This window comes from Morone saxatilis, unplaced genomic scaffold, assembly GCF_004916995.1.
Source record: "Morone saxatilis isolate NCDOM2014 unplaced genomic scaffold, NCSU_SB_2.0 Contig23, whole genome shotgun sequence".
In the NCBI taxonomy this organism is placed as follows: domain Eukaryota; kingdom Metazoa; phylum Chordata; class Actinopteri; family Moronidae; genus Morone; species Morone saxatilis.
This window is the reverse complement of record NW_023339796.1, coordinates 6,882,582-6,904,520: the sequence shown is the minus strand read 5'-3', so window position 1 is coordinate 6,904,520 and position 21,939 is coordinate 6,882,582. Positions and strand designations below refer to the sequence as shown.

The 21,939-nt window shown below is 40.7% G+C and overlaps 1 protein-coding gene across 1 annotated transcript in view; it reads right to left on the bottom strand.

Moving 5' to 3' along the window:
- The window catches only part of LOC118334645 (receptor-type tyrosine-protein phosphatase F), a gene marked incomplete in the record, with an annotated part of 156,755 nt that overhangs the window by 86,267 nt on the left and 48,549 nt on the right, over nucleotides 1-21,939 (bottom strand). The window contains 3 exon segments of the mRNA XM_035670647.1: nucleotides 3,102-3,243; nucleotides 4,155-4,300; nucleotides 15,664-15,838. Coding sequence (XP_035526540.1) covers nucleotides 3,102-3,243; nucleotides 4,155-4,300; nucleotides 15,664-15,763 — 388 coding nt within the window.

Genomic DNA, 21,939 nt, shown 5'->3' with positions numbered 1-21,939 from the left:
TATGAAATAATCATAATTAATGCTCAACCTTCCTTTGCTCTGCTAAAACCCATAATCCAGATCGACTTAGTGGTATAATGACTTCACCATTCTCACTGCCTCTCTGAATGAGTGTACTCAATGTATTATGACAACTTCATGTGGATGCAAAGTCACATGTACTTTAAGTTATGCAGGGAGTGCAAGGCTTTTCTTTTGGAATGCAAAAACAGGAAGATATTGTTTATGAAGTAATTTTTTCAACCTTTATTCATTTAGGGAACATTGTCTGAGACGTCACATGCTTTTAAGCAATGCTTAGCTTAACGCATTCTCATCTTGAGAGCTACGTAGGACAGTTACAGTCCTCACTGAGCAGCTTTACCGCTTCTGTGCCTTGCTCAATGAATTAAGTTTTCAGATGGTTTCTTAGTCACTTTATCCAGATTTTATCATTTGATTCAAAAAAGCAACACTGTGACGTGACACCGACTTCTCAAACCTTCAGGCTACCACCGCCCCATTAAGGAGAAGCATCATTAGTCTCAGTCTGTTTGGTGCTGCCCCAGTGTTTTCTTGTGTAGTGCTACTGATATGAACTTGATGTATCGCTAGGCTACAAACAATAGTCTAAAAATAGAGACGAGCTGACAACATTGCTCCACAAGGCTGTGTGTGTTTGTACTGAGCGTGTTTATGTTAGTGAATATGCATGAATGCGTTTCTGGCTGTACATTTGGGTGCACAAGTGCATGTATGAACAAGCTCTTAGTTGTTCGGCACATCCTCGGGGTTATGGACTAGCAGATGGAATTGAGAGTTATTTTACCAGCCTCTGTGATTGCATTAACACTTACAAGTCTTGCTCTGATAAAAGGAAAACGCTGACGGAATAATTCCAAGGTTTTCACAAATTTAACAAAAGCCATACCACTTATTCAGTATATTCATTTGTTACATTGTGAAGATTTTCCTCAGTTTGCAATTTGATTAAGTCAACTCAATAGCATCTAATATAATGTAAACCATAGTTCTAACTGATGATGTCATTACAACAATTCTAATTATTTACATTTACAGCTAAATCTCACAGCAATAAGCATTTATATTATCATCTTGTAATGTTGTATTATCAGTTTTGGCAGAGATTGTTTACTTCCAGCAGATACAAAACAATTTGGCAACATCCCAGCCCTAGTTTGGAAATAAATATCTGTCTCTCTTGATAAATGTTCAACAAAGACTTCAACTTCACCAGCCACTCGTTTACTTTGGCTGTCTGCCATTTCACTCTGGACAGGTAGCGTAGAACTGGCTTGCTTGAGCTTGTAGGCTGAGAGTAGCTGTCCACAGTTTTTTTTATGAACCTACATTGTTTTGGTTTGTCAGACCAATACAATGAGCTCAAAGTGGCTTAACTCTGTGTAGAGGTGCAGACTCAGCTGTTGATTTTTGTTTGGATTGTTACTGGAATCATCAACACTAAGTAACCTTTTTTCAATTGTATCTTACCATAAAGAAGATTGCGTAATCCATAGAAATAAATAAATAGTAAGCACTGTAAGAATTTAACTTGTCATTGCATTGCAGCTTTAAATATTTTATAATAAGTGTTCTTTCACATGTTCAAGCCAAAACACAGTGTTTGCAATTAGAGAGGCAGTGTTGTGTGCCATGGTTAAAGGTCTGGTTCCCATTCCTGCTGAAAATGTATGTAGTGAATGTGTATTATTAAAGCCCTACAGATAAAAGCATTCCATCATATGGCATGTGTCTTTGTGGTACTTGACTCTGGGGTTAGCAACACCGAGCATAGGATCATAGAGAGAACACAACTTCATGCAGAGCACGTCTGCTGGCGAGAACAGTTGCTCACTGTTGAGTAAGACTGCTGTCCGTCTTTTTATTTCACTAACTGAGGGAACTCAAACTCTGTATCCTATTTTGCCCCCCAACACTAACGCTGTGATTAATCTCATCTCATTTATGTGCGCTTCATGTCATGTTAGTGCTGTTTGTGCAGGCAACAGCATTCCTCACGATACAGTGCAAAGAAGGGCTAGAAAGAAAACCTTTCTTTGCGCAGGAGAAAAGTCCCTTCGGGTAGATTACACAAGCACAGCCGATGATATCATCAAATCAGCGTGGATAGAGAAATAAAGGAAGGGTGGGTATAGAAAGAAAGAAAGAAAGATGGGATTCAAACAGGGGACGGAAAGACTGTATTTGAGAGAGAGGGATCTGCTTTAATGCCAGTGTAATGGCTTCGGACAGCCTTAATCCTCCCGCTGGCTAGCTCTGGAGCTTTTTTCTTGAAAGTTTCTAATGAAATCAAGTCCTGCGATGACGAGCACCCATCAACTAAGGAAGAAATTCACGCTCACAGCTCAGTGATATGGAAGGCTGAGCAGGGAGAGGTGCAGAACCCTTGTCCACATAAATCACATACATTAACTCTATGGGCAAGAAGGGGAGAGGAGATCCATGGAGGTCAAACTAGCCTGCAGGCATGGAGGGAAGCCCTGTATGAGGAAAAACTGTTTATATTTCCATGTGGAGCAATTTTCTTAAGGTTCTCTTGATAAGCAGGAAATCACTGACTTTTAATAATTAATTTAAGTAATATATTTTTTTCAGTCATTATTCACAATCAGGCTTTTGATGAGGCAATTTATAGTCTTTTTAATTGATTATAGGATTGATTTGTTGTAGTAGAGGACTCATTAAGAGAGGGAGACAAACTAAATATAGCATTAGAGCCAATAAATGTCAATTATTTCTTACAATATGACAGGATTCCAGGTCATACATTTGCTGAATTGCTGAACTGTATGCTATCTTTTTTAAAAACGCATTCCTTGCATTTTTTTCCCCGACTTGTGGTAGTTTACATTAAGATAGATCTACTCCTCCGTGACACTGCCAATACAAGGAATCCTCAGAGTTAGCAAATGTTTTTGTATGAATTATTAAGGCAAACACCCATATTTGCTTTTGGATATATTGGAATAAAAGCTTCAAAAACCAGTAGCAGCAGGAAAAGGAGGAGGGGTTAAAGTAAAGAGTCAGAGTGAAAGCAAGATGGAGAAAGAAACCAAGCGAAAAAGAAAGACTTATCTTACCTTCAAGCACTGTAAGCTTGGCACTGGTGTTGATCTCGCCTGCACTGTTGGTGGCTGTGCACTCGTAAATGGCTTCGTCTCTGTGTGTGCGCAGTGGCTGGATCCGCAGTACGGAGCCCGAGCCATCATCAAACTCAATCACCTAGGAGAGCCAGAGCAAAACAAAAGGCCAGGAATGTTATTTTTAGGGGCCTCCATTTCTTTACAGGAATATCCCTTTATTGCCGCATGTAATAACGCTCGTTTAGACTTGCAGATTACAGTTTTCTTCATTTTTGTGTTTCTGATTTGAGAGAGGAAAAATGTGCCAGTTTTGCAGCTTTGCCAGTTTTTCAAAAGCCTATTGTGATGTCCAGATGCAAAATTTGAATTTTTAGAAGTAGAATATAAGTCTGCTGCCCTCACTGAATGGCTAATGAAGCCAAAGTTTCCTCTCAAGAGACATCAACCATGATCAGCAAAATTGTATCCAAACAGACTGTGATGCACAGCAGAACCACAATAAGGATCACATCAACCTGTATCAACCAGGAGTAACAATAGTACCACCAGCTACCGTGGCTACCTTACATTTCAGAAGAAAGATAGTGTGAGTTCCCACCTAAGGTACTTCCTTCTGTTTATATGGGTTCAAAAGAGGGAGGGGAATTACATCAAGTAATACATCAAGGGGATGTATGGCCAGAGATGGTGGAGCTGAGGAACAAAAGGGGAAGGATGAGGGTGTGAAAAGACTGAAGGAGATGAAGAGGACTATATAAATCAAGATGGAAGGAGATTAAAGAGAAGGGAAGCCTGTCTGGTCTCGCTTGGAAAAGAGAAGAGTTGGTGTGATGCTCAATAACAGGGCAATTGATTGTGTGTGCTTTGTGAGTGTGTGCTTGCTGTGAACACTGTGAGCGTGGATTTGTCTGCGTTAATGAGAGAGGGTTAGAGAGGCAGTCTAAAGCCCACGCCTGTAATGTTTAGTCACGTGTGCTTGTGTTTTTGTGTGTACATGTGGGTGTGTATGTTGAGTGTTCAGAGATCTGAAAGTCACGCATGAGTGCTCACCTCAAAGCGCTGAGAGCTGACTTTCTTGCCTTTCTTCATCCAGGTGATTCTGGGTTTGGGCTCCCCGGCGGCCTGGCACACAAACGACGCAACTCCGCCCGAGATGCCCGTCTGGTCCTCTGGGGATTTCACAAAACTTGGCAAGCCTGAGGAGGAAGGAGCAAAGGGGGCAGAGGGAGATGGAAAGTGATAAAAAGAGGGAGGGAAAGGAGTCAGGGACATGGAAAGTGGGAGAGAGGCAAGGGAGAAGGAAGAGCAGAAGGGAGGGGGAGAGGTGAAGGTGATGTTAGTGCCAGTCACATCGGCATGTAAAACTTGTTTATCTGTGGGTATCACTTTCTCCACACAAAGGCAACAATAGAAAAACACTGTTGCTGTGCACACCTGCAGCTCTTTCATGCGAGAAACATTGAGTCTTTGTGTCCCTGTCTGTCACTATTTTATGTTGAATTTCTCACCTCTGCTTTGACACACCATTTGAAACGCAAACGTTTGTCAACCACACACACTAGAGTTTCAGTTTTATCTATTGATCATGAGGGATTGCATTAAAATCAATAGATAAAACAAGATATTGTATATGTTTGCAAAAATCATCACAGAGAAAGAAACCCTAGATTCTGGTAAATTAGACACTTTTTACTTAATCTGCTTAGCAATTATCCATTTGTTGGGCTTATGAGGCACATCCTAAAATCTAAACAAGGCTACTACTTTGTTGTGATCCTGTGAGCTCTGTGTGACCTCTCAGATGTGTGTTTACAACAACAGTGCACTACCATGGAGAACACATATAAAGGTGCTTCCCCTGTTTGCCTTCAGGGTGTTGGATACGGAGCACCACACCCAACATCATTATGCACAGGACAATAGAGTGTGTGTTTCCGCGACAGCCCGTCTAAGTTGACATGATGCTACAATGAACGCACCTTAGCTGCTTGCTATAGCCGCCATGCTTTATGCTGTATTTACAGTCTCAGACGTGCATAATAGGAGTCTGGCTTCAACAATGAGGCACGATGTCCTTATTACCAGCTCCATCAGCTCGCATTTCATCTCCAGAGTAATTAAAGAGGGAGGTGGGGAACACCTAAACCGCAGTGATGACGAGGAGACCGCCCCGTGGAGACACACACAAAGGGGTGAATCGTTATGCTGTGTACACAGAGGAGACATAGCCTTCCCTCTCTGAGCGCACGCTGGGGAAAATCCAGCAATGGCGGCCACCATTCTTTTCTTTTTAATGTGTTCTAATATAACATTGGTGGGAGAAGGTGCCGGGAGGGGTCTATATCTAGTTAGCATAGCACTGTACCTCATTCTTATATGGATTGGACCTTTACTGAGCACATTCTCCAGGTCTACTTGTTATATCATCAACCTCTGCTCTCACTTGACTAGAGAGAGAGGGGTGGTGCTGTTTGTCCTTGCTCGGGGACATCTCTGCAGAGGGGCTTTCTTTAAGCAATACAGCAGTATACAATAAATGAGATACTGCGTGTGGGTAGTGACGTGTGTGCAGACGTAACACTTTGATGCGAGATTGCTGTACACATTCAATTGCAACTGGTTGAACGGACAGAGGTACTTGCAGAAATATGAGATGTAGCTCCTGAAGAAAAGCTTACTGTTCATGCAGGACAGTCCTCTTCAATCTTGAATTTCCCTCAGGATAAATAAAGTATCTGTCTGTCTGTCTATCCATGACATAGTGACATTTCCATAACACACACACATACACACTCCCTGCCTAAAAAATAAGTTTTAAAACGTGCTCCAAGTGAATTGGAAACTTTAAGATGACCGTGCAGATGCAGTGCTACAGTGACACACTGCAGTCAAACAGCAGGTAAAACCTTAGAACTGCTCCATACACTCAACATTCAACAACTTTAAAAAGAAAAGTTGTTTAAAAAAACAACCATGATATGCTAAAAATGACAAACAAATCCACAGCATTTTACATAACACTGATAGGCTGAAGTGTACTGTGGTGCAATGTAGTGTGTGAGTAGGCAGTTATGTGTGCTTGGCGATACACAGTAATCCATCCATCCATCTGTGCCCTGTGACCCTTCATAGTACCTAAACCCACCTGACATTTGAATGATATTTTCGTCCCGGTTCTCCCACGGACAAGATTTAGACGGCAACAGCACAGTAATAAATCCTTTTCTATAGCATCAGGACGTGGCTGCGGCACACACACAGGCAGCAGCAAGAGCCGTGCTAACGATTCAAACCTGATAAGCTTTAAAGAGTATATGCCTGAGCATGCATCTGTGCGTGCATGGGTGGTGAGTTGGAATCCTCAAGACCTGATTATCACCATTCTGACTTCCAAGACTTACTGCTAACATCTGTCCACAGCACTTCTATTTAAGTTGATGTGATGGCTTTTCACTTTGTTGCTAAGATGGAGGATCAGGCGGCATTAAAGAGTTCTCGGCACATGCTTCAAATTAAAGGATGTAAGCCCATGTATTGCTACAAACATTTAAGTGAGGGACCGCTGGATCTTAGAAACCATAAGGATTTTTAGGGATAAGTGGAAGAAAAGAGTAAACTGGCCCTCACAGAGCTTTTCCCATATTAATCCTCTTAAAAAAGCTTCCCCTGCATTTCGATAGTTAACCTATGACTCAAAGGTGAACTATGGCAAATTCAGAGCTGTCCATCTGTAATCCAGATCTCACCAAGCATTCAATCACAAAATCTGGACGGGGTTAATAGTGGTCCCTCACACACCAATGAAAAGGGCAGAAGCATTTATTTTTGGACTAAGACTCTGCAGAGTTCCTCCATCACTGTGCCACCACTGGCAGGTAAGGATATCAAACTGTTGGGTTTGTCAGTTCTTTTCTTAGAGAGACAAAATCCAGGCCTTTTTTCTCTGCCTGTGTCCCATTTTCCTGGCTGTCAGGCACTTGTCACATGAAAACAATGGCAGGGATGGGGTGGAAAACACATAAGCCTACCTATGCAAATCCTTCAATCAGCCAGTGACTGCAAGCTTTGAGCTGCACTCTTTCTAAGCTTTGATACATCACATTCAAAACTCCTATCTTGACGCACAAGGCTTCCACACATGCACTCTTCTCACAGGCAGAGTGTAGAAAGTGCTGCCACATCCGTCAGGCCCAGTATTGGTTGCATGGTCCCAGAATTTCAAGGTTGAGGTTATTGACTCATGGATGGCACTAACCAAATTAAGGCATTTCTCTAATTCTAATTTCTAATTCTAATCTAATCACATAAACAACTAAACTGGCTTATGAAATTGCTTGCACACACTCATACCTGGACCAAAAGTCAATTATTCAATATTTCTTTTAATTACCCAATTAATGCAGTCAGAAAGATCAAAAAGTGACCCACATGAAAAACAGTGTTGCTCCAGTCTACACAAACAGCAGCATGGCTGGTGGTGGTGGAAAAAACCCAACCACAACACATTTGTTGTTAGTCGAGCAAAAAGCCTTTCATGTTACAATTAACAAATGGAATAAATTAGTTAATCGAAGCAGAAAAAACAACACACACAAATAAAAACTCTCAATTTTCTTTTTCTTATTTTGTGGGGTTAATAAGTTGTTTCTTATATGCATCTACACACCCTGACAGATAATCTGATTATCAAACAAATCATAGGGTTATTAGGGAAATGAATGCAAACTTGTAACGCCTAACATAACACAAAGTGCTATCTTAATATAGTGAAGTTATTAGTAGTAATTCTGAATATTTAGTATTTATGCTGTAGTGCCACCAGGTGTATTCTCACTTAAAATCACAACTATGTATATCTGCGGCCTGTTGATTTGAAATTTAAATTTGAAGGCAGACAAATCTGCATAGATCCCTGGTTTAGACAGCACTGAGGGAGCCTAAAGGATGCTGATTGCTCTGCATGGGCTGGATTAAACAGCTTCTCTCAGTTAACATAATGCCTGAAGCAATATTTGTGGGGTCTGAAGTCATTAGAGAGATGAAAGGTACAGGGGGTTCCCGAACTCCAGTGTTGCTACAGGTGTTTTATTTTCCATTAGACAGATGTGAAGGTGTTGGGACGTGTGATCGGGAACACCTATCAACATACAGTAAATGACTTTCAAGGACAATAAGAGTATGAATAAATTAATGAATATGGGTCATATTTTAGGACAAGAATAGAAGTGAGCTTTTAAGAGACTGGATAAAATGGAAAGTGGTTTACTGAAATATTGTTTTTCGCTGTTCTGACCCACTCAAAGCATTGTTACTGTATAGTGCGCTTCCTAAGCAGCTATACAGTTTTGTCTTTTTTCTTTGTTGGGGGCCTCAGAGCAGGGCTTGTAATAAATGCAGAGACAGCAGGGAGAGTTGTGTAAATGGCACTTGTGTGGCTAACAATTAGTGTATTCCCAGGCCTGCCGGAGTGCCCAATGAGAGCTACTCTGTGGTGTAGAGTATCAGGGATCGATACACACGCGGCAGAGAGAAAACCATTAATTCTTATTAATAATGGATTAGCAAGTTATCATTTTCATGAGGCAACACTTAGTGGAAATTTGTCTGATGGCATCAGCACTGGTTGTTTTAATGGAACACTTCCATTAAGGCCTTTTCGGGCCATTAGCAGGCAACTTGTTTGCAATTAATTCCATATAAAGCTGCCTCCCCTGCAAGTTATTTACCCCGATAAAGTCAACTGCACTTCAGGCTGTTTGTTTAAACCAATAAACATCATGTTTGCTATCTGCACTCTTTTACAGCTGAACAACAAGGAGCATTGTGTCATTTTTTCCCAAATGACACATGTACATGGAACGTTAGAATTTATGTGGAGGGACCCTAGGACTGAATAATATAAAGCACAGTTTCTCATAATCACATCCCTGTGGTCGATGTATTTCGGGTCAACATGATTTATTTTATTATCTAGTTTTTAAAATGTAATCTCAAATCTGTCACATTGAGTTTACGTTATGAAGAGATAAGAATGCAGCTGTCATTGTGCAAAGCAGTACAGCAGTCCACCAGCTCCTCCACTGGTTTTTTACTGTGTAAATCACACCATATTGTTTGCCTCACTGTTAAACATACACTTAAGGTAAGTGAGACACAGTATGAATGTTTTAGCTAAGGTCATTTGGTTTAAATATCTTATCCTTATAGTGTCTAGTAAACACTGAGAAGATCCTGGCTTTAAAAACAACTAGGACTTATATGGGTGGAGTTTCCTTCTTTCTCCACAAGTTTGAACAGGTTTTTGCGGGATGTTCCGGTTTAGTTGCACTAAACGTTCCCACTCATTGGCAGTCAGCTCACACAGCATTTACTCCTGATAACACAGAAGCCAAAGAAACTTTTTTCTTTTTTGTGAACGATAGTGTAGTGGCCTAAGATTGATGGAGCGTTATAAGCAGAACTTCAGTGAAATCGGCAATGGGGCTCATCATCACTAGGATACTGTGCTTAAGACAAAATGTCTAAACCTATAGAAGAGGAAAAGAAAAAGAAAAAACATCAAACTTTCAATACCCTTGTGGACGGGCTTTCAATCAGGCCTTCCAGCCCTCAGTGAATTATTCAAGACAGCGGAGAAGAACAAGAACTCTAAGTGCAATTACCCTTCACTTCTCTCTTCCCAGTGTGAGCAACATTAATGTAATGGCTTTCATCTTCTCAAGCCTATTATGAACGAGGGAGGCATCTCTCAGGTCTGCTCTCTCTCTCTCTCTTCTTGTCTGTCAGTCAATATATGACATTTTAAAAAAAGAAAACACACAATGTGCTTTGGTGACCAAAGTCTGGAGTGGGCAATTAAAAACAACTGTTTAAAAACAGGATAAAGGCTTCTTTGTGTACTCTGATTGTGATGATGTGGGTGTTCCTGGTATCACACCATTGAAGTTTGAGGTTTTATATTACTTGTGGTATTTAAACTGGCGCCCAACCTAAATCCAGTCTAAGATGACTCAATACCTGTGGCTTTTTCCAACCCACCTGATTCCTTAGGGGAAAGATTTAACAGACATTTGATAAAGGCAGACACTGCACTGTGATTTCTTTGTTATATTTTCTTAAGATATACCTACTTTTGTTGCACTATTGCATGAAGAAGAAGAAAAATATATATAATATACAAAATGATGGTAATGAAATTAAAGATAACTGTAAACTAATAATGATTTGTCTCCAATGAACAGGCTCTTTATGAAGCATGTGGCCCCTGCCTACAAGACAAGCCTACTAATGTGTCGGCTGAACTGCACAGCTCATCTGCATAACCCTGGGGCTACATCACCTCCAATGTTCATTTAGTTCACTTGATGAAATGTTCTCATTTGCACTGTCATGAAACTAAGTGTTTTTTTCCATTCTGAAACTGTGAAGGACGACTGGCTGCTGCATTTAAATGCATGTGTGGGTGGGTAACACAGTGTCAACCTGGGGACACTTGTATGCAAAACAAAAAATGAAGAGGGAAAAGTACATTTTGAATGCAGCTTGAATATGTAATAAAGGATATAGTGTGACCCCTTTGTAATGGAAATCCAAACTAGTCTGTAAAGTTGTAGTGGGAATACAAAAGGAGATTTGGGCAGATTTGGGATGGAGGGCTTTGTTTATGCTGCTGGGTAAAGTCCAATGGTCACCTTGGCATGGACCCCAACATTAATAGACCAGTTTGGGGAAAATGTTAAGTGTGTTAAGTGATCCCAGGAGGAGGTGGGTTGGTGGCTTCGCAGCTGAGATGGCTCCTAGTTTCTTCAGAGCTCCCATTTTGGGGTTAGCTCATCATCCATCACCATACACCCCCTTGCGACCCCACTAACCTCATTAATTTGCCTCCCCTAGATTAGCTCTCCCTCAGAGACCACAAAGAGCTCCTACCATTGTTCTCATCGTTTCACCCACACGGCCCGGAGGTTTTAAGTAATTCAACTCTCCACTAGCCAAAATTTAGGGAGAAATTAAATTATGTTACTGTAGGGACCTGGAACAACAAAGAGATTCTGGCTTTACATGCGCCAACAGGATCTTTTTTTCTTCTTCCCTTATGATTTAGCATCTTTGAAAAGTTAAGGTGGCCATTTAACCATGAAATAGTTCCCACTTGAGATCCAGTCATGTTTTATGCTGCTCCATGTCCACAGGCTGTTTGGGTTGAGTTAAATGCCTTTAAATGCACCTCAGAGGATGCTCCAAAAGAAAACAATACACGGGACTGTGGCAATGCCTGTAAGTAACTTGATTATGCCAGCTATCTTGAATTTCTCCAATCTCAACAAACTAACCAATGTTTAAGATGTGACAAAAACTGCTATATGGACATCCTTTAATGCTTCTTATACTTCCCACATATCTCTCAGCACGAACTAAATCCTCATCAACTCTTCAACATCTCTTGTAATACTGGATTATTTCAATTCAAAGTAGCCTAAGATTAAGTGAGAATGTAATAAGTAATACGGACAAGCAAGGAACTCAAGTATCTTTTGTCAATAAAGCCATCACTATGAACACAGCATTAAAATGTCTTTCCCCATCTGCCCTTTTCTGGAAGGACACTGGCGATTCTTGTCGTCTTGTGGCATTGCCGAATCCGGGACACAGCAGAGGGGTTTGGGTGGCTGCCTCTGGCACTGCTATTGAGCTCCCTAATTAAACTATTAATCTCACATCATTAACCTCCGATGACCCTTTCCTCCCTCCATTCTGACATTGCTGCACTGGCTTATGAAAACAACATTCCATCGTATCTCCACAACCTTTAAATTGCGGTCCCCCAACACTTTATCTTGCAGATGTTTTTCTCACATATATTGCTTTTTTCCCCACTTCTTTCTCAGAGCATATTTTCCACTGTTTCCACCTTAGCTTCTCTCATTGCGCCTGTCTGTATGATGTGTGTGGACCACAGCTGTGTGCTAACTGCATTACTCTCCAAGTGGCTCTCCAAGGTGGATGTGGTTATTTTTAATTAAAAGAGAATCAATTTCTATCCCTGTCCGTTTTTGAGCTGGGTGACCATATGGACACTTAAAAATACAATCCAATTTCCAGTCCCCCAGCCCCCCATCTGGCCACCCCCCTCCAAACCACTTCCATCACGTCAGGCCATTGTAAGAGCACTAGAAATTGCCAAATTAATCTACACCACATGTCAAATAGGTTGATTTTTTCTTCTTTAAATTCTGGTAAGATATGCTATATACTTCAGGCTATTTGGGAATATTTCTGTCCAAAGGGTTCATGTATATTTAGCAAAGCGTCTCAGTGGGAAACCTCTTAGTGGTCTGGCCATTGAACAATGAAGAAACACAATGGCTAAGAAACTGTCTATATAACCAACAAACTACAATTAAGCTACTGGTGATACAAAGGGGAACACAAATAAGACACTAAAAGGTTGCGAGTGGACTGATATAAAAAGTCACTTTAACTTATTAAGCTAATTATGGTGCCATTGTAATCCTTCTGCCACTGGGAGTGAAAAGAGCAGGCTCGGGTACAAAGGCCTCAGTCGTCTTGCCGCACCTCACATGAAAAGCCACCCAAGATTATAACATGAGAGGCACAAGAGGAGACACATACATCAAAAGCTTATTAAAGCCAATGAAATAACTCACATTGACAGCAGTACAAAAAGATAACCATTACATTTAAGTGCAGGGTATGTGTGACTTTGAGGCTGACCTTGCGGGCCAGTGGCCTATTGTATACAAGGAGGCTGTATAGAGAGCTGGTTGATTAGGCTCAGCTCCCCGGGGATCGATGGGACGTCTGCAATCAGCACTCAAAGTAATCACACTGTATTGTGGGCCTACTCAATGATGGTATAAGATGAATGATGTCACAAGGCTATAACACTGATAGTGCTAGTGGAGGATTTCTTGTACTTATTTGGGCTTCTAGATCATGATGAATTGTACCATATTAAGTATTACACCAAACAAACAGTATGACAGCAACTTTTGAAATGTAGCCATCCTAAACCAGTAAACAATGCACTGTAAACCGATAGTATTTATGTATGGGGAAGGTCTAACACTGCTGACATGTTTGCTACCTGTGGTTGCTTTGTCTGCTAAACTTTTCAAGGGGGAGACATGGACACCAGACCGAACCCATGTAATCAAAAACTTGCCAGGCACCCCGCCCAAAATATCTGTCTGGTGTCTGCCCTGTAATACATGAAATCCAAACCAGAACTATGAAGTTCACATAACTAAGTTGTGTACAAATTACAGGCATCAAATGCACACAACCCTTCCATTAGTGGTAGGTGTTATTTTTGCCCCCCAACTGTCTTATTTTAATTCTATGTCTGTTTGCTTTATAGTCTAGGTAATAGCAAGTCTAGGCCCTTTTCCATGTGTGCTTACATTAAACTACAACCATAGATTAACCTGGGACCAGAGCCAGTTTTATATTTTTTATTAACTTTCTTTTAAGCTGAAATTCCATCTTCAAGTTCCTTATTCATGTATCAATGTTTGGGTGTATCTTCAATAAAAACGTTTGTGCCAGCTTGACCACAGCAGAGTATCTTTGTCAGTTAATTAAAATGCTTGGCTCTGTTTTTATCCGTAAATGATATGATTGCCGAAATAAGAGACTGGGGCAATCTTGTTCTGATGGCGACAGAGAGGCAGAGAAGACTAGATTTACAAAAATAAAGAACATTGTCCACATTAACCCACTGATCATAGATTGAACAAAATAAAACACAAGCTAGCTAGCTGTGTCTAACTATGTGTGCACAATTAAATACCTCTGGATTGTTTGTAAAAATGAGATCGGATGACCAGTATACCATAAAGGAATAGTATACAGTAGGTACAACCATGACAAATATATTTTATAACATATTTAATGACTTTAGCCATCCTGCATATTTGCTTAATAGTCACCTGTACACATAGGTATCTGCAAAAATGTAGATTAAAAACGGCACAATAGTTGCACAGTTTAATAACCCAGGTCCCTTCCAAACTCTGGTCTGTACTGGGCATCTGACAGACTCAGCACATTTAAATAATATCTTGGCACCTCTAATGCCCCTGACATTACCTTTTTTACTTGATGGTCTCTAAAAAGCACATGCAATTGAATCAATTTTGCTCATCCCATCGGAGGCAATTAAAATGCAGGCATAGAAGAGCATGCACAACATACCATGACAATAAACATGGTTCATAACCAATAAATTAATCACTGACGTTGCAGATCTTATTTGCTTTGTCAAGAGGAGTCCCATGCTCATTTTTCATAAACCAAAAATGTCTCACAGTTATTTAATTAATTAATGTCTCACAGTTATTTAATTAATTTCATTTAGACAATTAATCATCAGCGAGTCATATTTTATTTGAATTCTTAACTAATTGTTAGTATTCAGAGATTGTTATTTTATATCAGAATGCAATGGAGGAACTAGACATATTGTAACATATTTCAGTGGTTTAGGTTGCATAGGAAAAGCAGCATGAATAAGCTTGAGTCAAACACATCTCACTGTGTAGAAGTCTGAGAGTGGATTCAGTGCAGTGGGGCACATCTTTGAAGTCTTGCTTAAGTAATACTGCTCACATTACATATCGACAGCAAAGACAGTCTTGCCAGACCACAAGAAAAACGACAGGAGTGCAAAAACTTTTCTGCAAGGTCAAGTTCACACTGACGCTGTGCAAAACTCTAGACACACTGCAAGAGACAAAGATGATAACACAGGGCGTGAGTGAGACAAGGCAAAGGGTACAGAAAAACAAATCCTACTGGACCCATGTATGAAAGGACAGGACAGTTGGCGTGGTCGGGTGGGGGAATGGGAGGGGTTGGGGTATAATTGAATTACAGTGACCCTATGACAGCACTATAGGTGAGGTCATGTGTTGAATTAATTCTGTCCCTGACCCCGTCTTCGACAGGGCATTGCCTCTCGGCTGCCCCTGAGACTCAAAGCGCAGCGATGGTGACACATCTCTCTGAGATCCTTCTTCCAGCAAAAAACATCATTCAGATTGACAGACAGTCACAGAGGCTGATGGAGCTTCACTGCGCGCACTGTACACTTATTTTTAGTGCAAATGTTAAAGCACTCTATACTCTGGGACATGCATTAGATAAACTGCTATTTCTGTTGCTGCAATCCACCAAAGACACCAAATGTAAATGGAATCTATATTCTATTTTAAAAGAAGCTCTGCGCTGCACAGCATGAAAACTTGTTCTCCGTGAATATAATATGTGCAACAATGTAGTGGGTTAAATTCAACTTTGGATAATAATGTCAGCACCTTTAAGCGATTAGAACATTTACAAAAAGGCTGCATTTGTTCAACTGATCACTAGATGTGTTAATAAATCTAAAATGATTCTTGCTTTTTAACCTCTCATTGTGTGTATATTTCGCTGTGTGTAGCAAATGAGCTCTTACTGTCAAAATACTTATGAGGCTTAAGGTTTTATCAGATTGTACCTGAAGCAAGGCAGGACACAGGTGAATGAGGTTACTTACTGTCTGCCAGAGAGGATAACACCATGCAGCTGAGTAGAAGCAGGAACAGCAACGCCCCTCTGAGCAGGAGGGGCACTGCCAGGTGAATATTAGGCACCATGTTCCAAGTTGGCACTGCTCCCCCCTTAGTCCCCTGCTAGACACGTCCCACTCTGACAGGATCAAAGACTAACACCTGGGAGAGAAAACACATGCAGAACAGGAGTACAGAAACATCAGTATTCAAACTCACCATATATTTGCATACATTTGAATGAACATAATAACACAGTAAAGCAGAAACATCAAATGCAAGTCGCAGAGCAGAACCAAAGGAGACAGAAATTTTGTATACTTGTAAGAGAACAACAGTATACAACACTGGAGATCTTTGGTCGCGATCAACAAGGCATCAAATACCCACAACAAAATCCTGCTCGGGGCAGGGGAAAATACAAGTGAAGCGAATGTAACACGCAAACTACAAATGCAGTACAGTGCTACAGAGAAATCATGGGAAGGAAAATAACAAGAACAAAGGGGAGGTCACGACGCAGGATTAAGCTCCTCAGCTATCCTCTCACAATGGGGATCAGTAAAAAACCCAGAGGACCTCCTAAACAGTACTCCCTAAGGACAACCTCCCACTTAATGTTCCCCATTAAGAAATTGAAACTGTGTCTTCCAGATGGGTTCAAATAACACAAAGTGCTATGATCTCATAATATGACAACATGTATGCATACATAAACATTTAACATACAACACCCCCCAAGGGGGACATGGTCGGTCAACAAAGTAGCAGCAGGTGTACCACAAATGAACCACAATTAACCAAGCAATGAAGCAGAAAGCATTGCTCCATCAAGTTAAGTAGTGGGTGGGGAAGCAAAAACAAAGGCTGTCCCTCAAATTAAACTGCACAAGTACTGATTCTTTGTCTTTTTAGGAATTAGATTATAGTGTAGGAAATGACTAAGCCAACTGATAAGATTTAGATACATGACCTTAAATTTGTTATGGCCTGCAGTTTCAATGCCTAATGCTATTACAAACAAAGTAACTGCGTATCCCCATGAACTGAGCTAACTAAATTTCTTATCCCTACACTCATGCCCATGGCCATCTGTGATGAGTAATCATAACGCTGTAAAGCAGACCACGATATGGTAAGGATAGGTATCTCTCTTTAAATTAAAGCAATATCTCCAGAGGACTTCAGAAAAAAAGAACTAAAATGAGAAAAGTTTTAAAAGTTTTAAAGTAAGCCTACTTTTGTCTTCAAGGGCTCCCTGACAATTATTCTGTACAAAGCTTTTACAAGAGGCCTATTGGAATTGAATTGAAAACTTTCTCAGCTCATCTGTTCAGTCTCACTGCCGAGTTTATAGTGGCAACTGAACAATACTGATTGCTGATATTTGTGAAAAGAGAAAGAGAGAAACGCTCACAATGTGAAATATCTTGAGGCTTTCTGGGTGGCCGGTCAGCTTTAGTCTATTCAGTTCAGCTAAATAAGTTAGAGTGTCAGGAACACAATGCCTCCAGTATCTTGTGGGAAAAAAAACCTTTCCATTCTTAAGCCTGTGGAGGTGTTGAGCAGCCCATTACTCATGTGGCTATTTCAATGCGTGTGTAAACACTGAAAAAACGCACGCGCCGGGCACCTCTTCGACCACCCTCTTTGTGAAACAAGACCAAGGAAAACACTGCTAGGCTGAGATCTTAGCAAAGCAAAATTTCAAGAGTTTCCTTTTCTTCATCTGCGCTCTGCTTTAACCTCTTTCGACAAGTCTCTTGGCAAAGGAAAAGACAGGCATTGGCTGAGTAAAATGATGTGAAGGAATGCTATTTCTGAGTCACGGTGCTGGTGTCTCACCTGGCACAGTTGCAGACAGGTATCGTCGACGTATCTTTTCTTCACTATTTGTCACTTACAGGAATGTGCCTCTAGGCTTTGATGTCTACGAACCAATTTCCATTGCAACACACCTTGCATCTATGGAATTTCCAAACACTGTGTGCAGCCAACACCATCTATCGTCAGTGAAAGTTCAAGCTGTGATCATATCAAACTGTATTATAATCCTCCCTGCAACAGGGATTTTATTTATTTTTGAGAAATACAGATAAAATAGTTTTATAACCACTTGAAAAAAACAAAAGATTCCTCTAGTGCCTTCACCTTTACTGGTGATTACAAAGCAGCTAATTGTTTGTGTGTTAAGCTTTAGCAGTCTGTAGAAGAAAAAGCCACACAAATACACTGCTCAGGGTGCCAAAGAACTGGATCACACACCCCTACTCTGCAACCAGAATAAAAGACATTTAGGCCCCAGTTTTATTTCAAGTTAATACCTCAAGTTAGCTTTGCAAAATTAGTGTAACTCACATCAAGTTTGTTGGCTGACAAATTTGTTTTGACACTCATTTTTATGTACGCCAGCGTTGCGTTGGTTCATGTCGGTGGGTAGAGAGAGTGAGTGAGGCTGATAGAGTTGGCTACACGCCGTGCTCCAAACCCTTGGCGGTGGAGGGATATCTTTTACAGCAGATGCCAGAGAGAGGCAGATGCTTTTCATCTTCAATGAGACAAATTCCTAGAGCGAGGTTTATTCTTTATTTATATAACTACTTATTTATCCTGATGCAGTTTGGTGCCTCCCAGCTGCACACAAATACTATGGGACAACACTTTCCACAATGTGCATTTGTGCTGTGGCGGTAGTGCTCCTGAGAGAAGGAAAGGGCACCAACGTGGAAATGGTGCAGTGTAATCCAAAATCTGAGCAAGTGGTGCGGCACACAGGAAGACATTGTTTGCAACTATGTGGGAGAGCGAGAGAGAAACAGAAAGAACACGTAGGGGTGGATGTCTGCCCTTGTGAGATTGTATGTGAATCATTCTGTCTTTTTAATGATTTAATTCTGATGTCTGGTTAGTGTGTGAGAGTAAGAGGGGAAAGTGGGAGACAGGGTTAGCACAGCATTATGATGGCTGAAATGATCATCCAGATTATTTCACCAGAAACTGAGATCCTAGTTAGTAATCACATAATCAGTCAGGATGAACTCAGGAGCTTATTGTTTTACAGCTTAAGTATATTATCGAAATTAATATCGTTTGAAACTGCAGTGCAAACTAAAATAATGTTTTATAAACCAGTAAGCAACAACATATACTGCATACATATCTACATATTTTTCTGACTGAACATAATTGCCAATCAATTCTGACTGACACAAACTGAGGCTGTGTTAGCCAGTGTACAGTTAGCACAAGCAAACACGTGTTTAAGCAAACATAATTAGCTGATTAACCCGGTGACCTTGATGAGGTGTCCTGATAGAGGTAAATAATACACAAGACAAAGTCTGAGATGTTGTTAGTTCCCTCCACCTCATTCTCACTTATAACATTGACACCTACAACAAAGAGCCCAAAACTTGAGTCACTCAACAAAACTAGACATGTTGGTGGTGATTCTGAGGTTTGCACCAAGGCTAAACACAATTTATGGTGCAACACTGGGTCTTGTGTGCAATTTCAAGAAGTCAAGATCGTGTGTCCTATATACAGACAGAGGACTCTACTCTAACATTTTATTGCAGAAAACATGAAAGAGAACAGAAGGTTATTAAAGTGATACTGAAGTTGAAATAACCTTAGCCCTATTCGTCAGGACATCCACTTCTTGAAATCCTTTAGAAAGAAGCTTTGGAGTCTGAAGTGTCTGGGGAGTTCTTAGTAATGCAGAGCGTGACATATACTGTATATATATCCTGCATTATAAGCAGATGACTGAGAGGTTTAGTGAAGTAATTAACAAAGGAACAATGGGATGTGAACATCTGAAACGGTAAACTGTGGAGGACAATGAGCTCTTAGAGCGAGTACAGAGGGGAGGGGAACTTAACAAAAAATACACACCTATCCTGTTTGCTTGTTTGCCACCCACATCAGGTGCCTGTCATTCAAGTTATAACCCCCACTGTGTGTGCATGCGTGTGTGTGGCAAGGGAGTGGCCACCCATACAGAAACGGTAGTCCACAAACAGACAATGCGAGACACAGCTGCGCAGAGAGAGAGAGCAAGGGCTGAGTAAACACTACTATTACACTAACTACAGGTAGCATCTCTGCTCTCCATCGTTTCCATCTCTTCGACTCATGTTCTCTCTCTTTCTCCATCTCTGTTTAATGGGTCATCCTGAGCACGGGGAGGTGGGACAGCTGAGATATATGGCTAGCAGTGTGGGGAGCTAATCATGGCCGTCTCTGGAGGTGATAAACCCAGACCGGAGAGGTTTGTGTTGGCGCAGCCTGCAACGGCTCCATAAACACAGTTACAAGCTGCATTTTCGACAGCAGTGTTTTGGCCCCTGATTAGTTTTCCATGCCCTAGAAGGCTCACCCTCACAAGTCTGTGCTCCTTTTTTACCTCAGCAGTGTACACGCACCACAAGACCCCAGGAGAATTACTACAAGCCGACGAGCTCCGTAGTGTAAAATGAAAGTGTAAAGTAACAAAATTAGATTTTCCCTCCAACTCTGGAAACCTTTCTGTATCCACAGACTTGATGGTGCATGTCTTTTTTACAGGGCTGCGACAAGGCTTTGCATTGAAATTCACCTAACAAAGGCTAATGTCCTGTGACCTATCAAGTTTTACAGCACTTTTGTTTACAAGCTAATTCCACAGAGTTAATTGTTAACGCAGAGAGACCGAAAGACACCTACAACAGACAAGTGGACTTTCTTAAGTTGAGCAACAGAAAGCAGGAGGTACTGATTATGCTGACCTACAATGAAAGCACTCACGTAATAAATCACATGAGTAAAGCGTCTGCCTGAGTGGATAACTCAAAGAAATCCATCAGGTAGTTAATTTAAGACACTTTAATAATCAAGTATAGTAATACTACAGCCATGTGAAATGTATGCAGACATTTAAAACGTATGACAGAGACTTCATGACTCACTTTTTTGGAAATCTGTGATGCCTGACAACCGAATGCAAAGACCGTCGATTATTGGCTTCAACCGTATGATACAATGTCGATTGGCATTTAGTCTGGTTGAGTGAACATTTAACAAAACTCAGGCACCTCCATAAATTGCCACTGAAGTAGGGATTTACAATCACCTCTGGGGGGCTACCAATCTTTTCAGCTGCAAATCAATCTGGGAAGGAAAGGTGATATGTATTACACTGATATGTATTACACGGAGTAGAAGAGACATACCAGAGTGCCACTTCCATTTGAATTTATTGGAGAGTGATTATTGGCGTTGTCGAGCTGCAGAGCAAGGAGAAAATGGCTTGCACGACAAAGTGCTGGGCAAAGGGCCTGCAATAAATCAAAAAGCAGGCTCAATGTAAAAAAGACATTCATCAAATAAAAGCAATGCTGTGTATAACTGGACCAATGGAGTGGATGAAACAGTTTTCTGTAAAGTAGCATCAACCTTAGGAGCCACATTTACAGAATACAGAACAGCTTAAAACTTAAAATGGAATACTCAAAAAAACATAAAGTTAAGTTAAAAATAAGTCTAAATACACAACAGCCCTTATTGTAAGCTTTTGTATGGAAAACTATTGTTTATTTATTTCATTCCCTGTCTTGTCATCCCAATGTCTGGATCTGGATTTTCACATTGTTATTTATTATCGTGGGTATTAACATTATTATGATTATAATTTTACTTATAAATCATCTTACTGTTTATCTTTCTCTTACTGAAATGTTCTTTGCTTTTTATCTGTGAGGCATCTGTTTTGAGTGTGGTATATAAATAAAACAATCTTATTGTTTTTATGTAGGCCAACCTGTAATTCTCCTCAAAGCTAAGGTCTAAATAAAACTAATGGAGAATGTTAAAATAACAAAGCTTTGTATTCAATTCAGGGTCTCTAAAAATTTACACAGTCAATAGCCTTGCCCTAGTTCAAAGACTGAAAAAAGTTTGAATATTGTTTTTGTTTACATTTTAGTGAGTTCTACAAATGAATTACTGCATAATTAAGAATGATTCGGTGCTATGGCCAAACATTAAATTAGCAATATAAACCGAGACACATTCTCAACAGCAGATGTGCATATATATCAAAAGGAAATTCACACTGTCAAGCAAGAGAGATGGGCTAAGACGTCACCACTTGACGGTTTGCTTGTGGACAGATGGTGCCATAAAATGACTAGGCAGGCAGCACAGAAGGCCCCCCCCCCACACACACACACACACTCACACCATGCAGAGGACTTCAACCCCCCAACCCCCCCACCCCCACC